This window comes from Acanthisitta chloris, unplaced genomic scaffold (genome assembly GCF_000695815.1).
Source record: "Acanthisitta chloris isolate BGI_N310 unplaced genomic scaffold, ASM69581v1 scaffold7666, whole genome shotgun sequence".
Taxonomy (NCBI): Eukaryota; Metazoa; Chordata; class Aves; order Passeriformes; family Acanthisittidae; genus Acanthisitta; species Acanthisitta chloris.
In genome coordinates this window covers 28041-34274 of record NW_008678691.1, presented here as the reverse complement: position 1 = coordinate 34274, position 6234 = coordinate 28041, and the positions used below count along the sequence as shown (strand labels likewise).

Genomic DNA, 6234 nt, shown 5'->3' with positions numbered 1-6234 from the left:
TTGAAGCTGTGGTGTTGCCTTAAAGTTATGGACAAATGGGAGCCTGTAATTAATGATGTATTTTCCTAGCATAGCTACTTTAGTCATCAAACAAAGTAGCTGAAAGTAGCTCACCCATGCCTTGTAGTGCATCCCTGCCTCCTATTTTAGCCTAGTGCTAGTCTAACCTTGTGACTAGTTAATTTAGAGAGCTAAACCAGAGGAAAATGAACCTATTTGGTTTTGTTTTTTTAGTCACTGATGTGACTTCTTGCACAGTTGTGATGGAGGAAGATAAAGTTGCACAAAGCAGCAGAATTGTGTGGCAGGGCATGAGACCGTGTTTGCCTTTCTTGGTGTATATCTCTGCTTTTAGTTTGATGTTACAGTAAGTCAGATATGTGTCCTCACTTAATGCAGAGTTGTAACAATGAGAAATTTACTTGAAGAAACACTATAATGCAGAGTTGTAACAATGAGAAATTTGCTTGAGGAAACACTGCGAGTATTTTTATGTTTGTCTATTTATTTTCTAGGTCAGATAGAGTATTTTTATGTTTGTCTATTTATTTCCTAGGTCAGGTGGAAACCATGGAGGAGGACTCTGTGGTTTCCTCCACACCCCCATTTTTCACTGACAGCTTGGAGATGGCAATGGATGTGGAGTATGAGACCTCAAAGCCACCTTGTTTTTCTTGTGCTTTTGACAGCCAAAATGGAGGGAGAAACTTCTCCACAGAATCTTATTTAGCAAGTGGGTCTTTTAAGAGGTATGGGATTCTTTTTTTTGACTTACAAATATATTAATTTTCTAAGATGCTTTTTCCACTTGTGTCTGGTGCCTCTGAATGCTGACAGTTTTCCAGATCAGTTTGTTCTTCAACTCTTATGATCCTGAGGTCAACTCTGTGATATGCCAAAGTGGAAAGGGCAATTGTGTTGATAAACAGCTTTGAACAGGTCTAGTTCCTATCTTTGTGAACTTACTTTTAAGGTATTGTAAAGACATGTTTACAAGCCTGTTAGGACACTTCCAAACTGGCCTGTTGGGCAGCAGCATCTGAGATCACTTAAATTTCTGCAGAGGCTTCAACTCTGGCCCTTTCTTTTCCATACTATAGAAACAAATCTGCTCTGCCCAACTTCCTTAGTTTGCTGGGACTGTCCTTTATAGCTTTAAGACCATCTTTCCCAAAGCTTTACCTTTGGTATTCCAAAACTTCCATTTAGTTATTATCTTGTTTGCTGTGTCTATGATTCAGCTTAGTTTTCTGTGCCATTTGCTCATCCTACAGGGGTTTGTCTTGTTTTTCCATAAAAAGTCTAATCTTTGTCTGTCCTCCTGCCAAGCCTCATCTTTTATGTTGTTACTTTGTTGGCTTTTAACTTTCACTTCCACAGCCTTTCTTGTGAAGCCTTAAAGTGGGTTCCACAGCACCTCCCCCATTCCCTGTCTCACTATATATTTTAGTTGCACTCTTGTGAAGCCTTAAAGTGGGTTCCACTGCACCTCCCCCATTCCTTGTCTCACTTACCATATATTTTAGTTGCATCAGAGCATATTCATTCAAATTGATGTCAACGTATCAGTAGTGGATTCCACAGTGACAAAGAAACATTTTACCTGAAATTGTTTCTGTCATTACACAGGATCAGTTAGGATGGAAGGGACCACAATGGGTCATCTGGTCCAACCTACCTACTCAGCAGAGCCACCCTAGAGTGGCTCAGGATTGTGTCCAGATGGTTCTTGAATACCTCCAGTGAGGGAGAATCCACGACCTCTCTGGGTAATTTGTTCAGTGCTCAGTGACTGCACAGGAAAGAAAAGAATCTCACTCAGGAGCTTGCATGTAGACAGGTCATGACACTACTGCTCTTTTGTTGTGTATTTACCTGGATTGTAAAGTCTTGGAAAAGCCTGCATGTGAGGGACTCTTGTGTCTTCATTATTTAGAGAAGGACTAGCTGGGTTTGGATGCTAAAGGCTTCAAAACAGTCCAGTGTAAAAGAAGTTACCAAGTGAACTAAGGTGTTAGGAGAAATAATGCCAATTATTCAGCAGATGCACTTTTTGCCACTGAGAACTAAATTGGTGACCTATGACTACATCCTGGTTTTATGCTTTTGAAGCTAGGACTTGTTGTATTGCTATATATCATATTGCTATAGAAGGTATAACTGTCTTTTGAGACACCTGTAGTGTACCTGTTGCTGATCTGTTCAGGAAGTACCAGTGGTACATAAACCAGCTGTAGATACTGGTTCCATAGTTTTATTACTGGGGAATGTATGAATATTGTTGCCTTTATTTTGCAGGGTCTTGCTGAGCCTGGATCCTTCTCCAAATGACTACGAAGAAGCTGTAGTGGAAATGTTTGGCTTTCAGTGGGTTACTGAAATGGCATTAGTTGAATCCTGTGAATTTCTCTTTGGATTACTTAGGTATGATAACCTTAGTGTATTTGATAATTAATCCACATCTGTAATTATATCCACCTTGAGGATGTAACCCAACTTCTCAGGTTTTTTTGAAAGCAACATCATAAAAGACTGTGGGCTATGCAATGCAGCTGAAAAAGATTATACTGTCTGTTTAATGCTCCAGTAAGTGATGGGTAAGACACAGATGGAATTGTAGAAAGAAGTACATTGTGTCACAGATTTTTAATATTACGTGACTTAATAATAAGTTTCTAAGTAGTGTGAGGCATATCTCAGCCATCACCAGATAAAAAATTGGTAAGTATAGTTATTACAACAGAGTGTTGAGGTTAATTTAAAAGGCTCTAGCTTCAGAATATATGAATAAACTGTACAAGATTTCCTTGAATGAGATTGTGCTTCTCATATAATTGAAGTTGTCTTTTGTAGATTTTTTTTTTTTTTTTTAGTCCTTTTCTCGAGCATAAAGAAAATTGGAGGTTAAAAATCAAATGCTATAAATGGTGGATGCAGCACTTCCCTCCATTGTTTGGATTAGGATAGCTTCAGCAATCTCTTCAGATACAGTTACTCAGTGTTTGACTAATTCAATGTAGATGCTTAATCTGGTCAATGCAAATACACAGATCACCAATAATCCTCTTTGCTACTGATAATCCTCAGTATGTACAGCACATACAGAGAGTGGATGGGAGAGGACATTTGATTCCACAAATATATGTGATGTATTCCATCATTCCTTTCATTGTAGTGAATTCTTCCATCCCTTTAGGGTGTGACCAAGGGCATGATGTGTAACATGATTAATAAGGTCTGGCGTATTCAAGCACGATGGCATAGATGGCAGGAAGTATATTAAAGCCAGTATTATATAGCTTTGCTTGTTTGCTGCAAGCTTTGACTTCAATGTGTTTAAAAGAAACCTCAAACAAACTGTTAATGAAGGAGATAGGAGGATAACTTAGTCTGAAGTTTCAGCATTGAGTCTGGTTTATGAACTGTTCTTTAATATAAAATAACTGAGCAGGGACACAGCAATGTATTTGACCTGTTGAATTCAATTGATTTTTCTTTACTTTAAACTGCTCTAATTAGGATAGAGATGAACATAAGACACAATATCTTTTACTGTAGTTTTTAAGTTATTCAAGCTGTACATGTTTTAAAACCTCCTGAACTGGTAGGAATAATGGATTTCAGCTAACTCTTGGCTCTGAGAGTTTGGTTGCTAAGCTGTCTTTTGCTGTGACAAGTCCCTCTGCAAAGATATTCTCTCTTTCAGTTCATTTGTTCAGTCATAAAATGGAACACTTTCCTTTATAGACCAGTTGACAACTAAAAGTAGGAAAATTCCTTTTCCCATTGTAGAAATTGTATGTGCTAAGCTCAAATTACAATAATTCTTGAGGATGAGGTGGCTGTAAATAGTTCAATTTATGAAGTGCAGATAATATCTGTGTTCAAATACATGCTTACAGAAACCTAATCTTTTTTAATGTGCGAGTATAATATTAAAGATTGTTACTTAATATTTTTAAATATTGTAATAAATAATAGTGTACAGCAGAACTGCAAGCTAAAGCAGTAATTGCATAATAAAAATTTTTACTTGTGGGTTTTTATGTGATAGAAGTGTGAGTCAAAGTGAATGAGAGCTCTGTAATCATTTAAGTGGGTATATTGATACAATATATCTTTGATTAATGAACAGAAATACCAGTTTAACTGTCAGGATGTTTATTTGCAAATCAAAGAGTTTAATGATTAACAACCATGAGGATCAATCGTTGAGGGGCAAATGCTAATTGAAATTAGAACGATTTATTTAAATGATGGTATTTTTGTTATGCCCAGTTTGTGCTTTTATCAGCCCACTGTGTTCTGTCTTCTGTAACTTCACTGGAGAGAATCTTTATTTTTTTTTTGTGTGGCTCCTTTCTGACTCTTTGCCTCTCTAACCTTCAGTCTCAACAGCCTTCTTTCATACAGTTCTCCTGCTTCAGACTTCTTTCCTTTTCACATGGTTGAAATACTTGAAAAATCTAGGCAGAAATTCAGCTTGGATTTCAAAGCAAGCAAAAAAACCCTAAAACCCACCTAAATGACTGAAAGGAATCTTGGGTTGCTGACATGACTTTATCCACGGAAGGAAGGAAGAGCTAAGGGAGAGAATTGTAGTGTGTGCTTGCCCTTTAATATGCAAGTTCCAACATGGGTTTTTGGGTCTTTTAGACACTTTCTAGTTTTCAGGGTTTTTTTTCTGTAAGAACATTTGATCTGGGTTGGATCCAAGAATCCTGTTTTAGAATCCTTCAGTAGTTGTTGCTTTGACTGTATAAGAAATGAGGCAGAGATCTCCCTCCTCAATTTATGCAGCATTTTATTTCAAAAGTCTGTCTGACACAGTTGTGGTTTTTCATATATTCAGTTTAGTACCACGTTTTCTCTGTGGAGACTGTACTTGAAGACCACTTGAAAATAACAGTTGTTGCAGAATATGGCTGAATATTTACCTATGTTACAGCTCTTTTAACATTTTTGATTTGCAATGGCAGTTAGCTTGTCGTAGAACCATCAGAGTTGGGGGGCACCTTGAAGAAGTGTGGGCAGCAGGTCATAGGAGGTGATTTTCCCACCTCTATTCTGCTCTGGTGAGACCCACCTGGAACACTGCACACAGTTCTGGTGTCCTCAAGATAAGAAGGACATGGAACTGTTGGAGCAAGTCCAGAGGAGGCCACAAAGTTGCTAAGAAGACTGGAGCATCTCCCCTATGAAAACAGGCTGAGGGAGTTGGGGCTGCTCAGCCTGGAGAAGAGAAGGTTGTGTGGAGACCTCAGAGCAACTTTTCAATATCTGAAGGGCCTACAAGGAGCCAGAGAGGGACTCTGTGTTAGGAACGAGCAACTTTTCAATATCTGAAGGGCCTACAAGGAGCCAGAGAGGGACTCTGTGTTAGGAACTGCAGTGATAGGACAAGGGGTAATGGGTTCAAATTGAAGGAGGGAAAGCTGGGGTTAGATATTAGAAAAAAGTTTTTTCCTGTGAGGGTGGTGAGACACTGCCAAGTCCCTTTCTGACTGACACGTCTTTCCCCACTCCTCCCCCAGCCTGGAGCTGCAGGAGGTCTTTGTGTCCCAAGTGCAGAATCAGCACTGAGCCTTACTGACCCTCATGCAGTTGTCCTCAGCCCATGGATCAGGTCAGTCCAGGTCTCTCTAGAGCTTTCCTACCCTCAGGCAGATCCACACTCACACCCAACTTAGTGTCATCTGCAAATTCACTGAGGCTTCACTCAATCCCCATGTCCAGATCATCAATAATCCAGATCATCAATAAAGATGTTAGACAGGACTGGCCCCAACACTAAGCCCTAGGGAATACCACTAGTGACAGCCCCAGTTGGATTTAGCTCCATATAGTGACTTTAGGAATGTTCTCTTTCCCATCCAAAACTGGACTGAGCTTTAACTTTTCAAGAGACACTTCTTACTCTAGTACATTTGTTATTGTTTATCTGTTGTGCTTGAATTATGACCATCCTGGGCAGGAAGTGGGAAAAGGTGCTGACAGAACATACCAGTGAATTAATTTTGTGTATACTTGAGGGTATGCCAGGAGGGCTAATTTTCAGATTCCTTCTGTGCTCAAATAGGAAGTTGACTTATGCTTGTGGAAAGATCAATTGCAGGGAATAGCATTTGGGGTTGCTTGTTTGTCCTCCTCCAGTATTTGGCCAATCGTTGTAGTATTTGTTGCTACTGTGTTTAATGTTTTAAAAATAAGCAACACTTCCAGTCAATGTCATCC

General features: G+C 39.1%; 1 protein-coding gene across 1 annotated transcript in view; it reads left to right on the top strand.

The window, feature by feature from the left end:
* Window positions 1–627: 627 nt before the first annotated feature.
* The window catches only part of LOC103804385 (protein MMS22-like), a gene marked incomplete at its 3' end in the record, with an annotated part of 31372 nt that continues 25765 nt past the window's right edge, over window positions 628–6234 (top strand). Inside the window, exons 1-2 of the mRNA XM_009076997.1 lie at window positions 628–749; window positions 2299–2424. Coding sequence (XP_009075245.1) covers window positions 628–749; window positions 2299–2424 — 248 coding nt within the window. The remainder of the gene's footprint in view (window positions 750–2298; window positions 2425–6234) is intronic.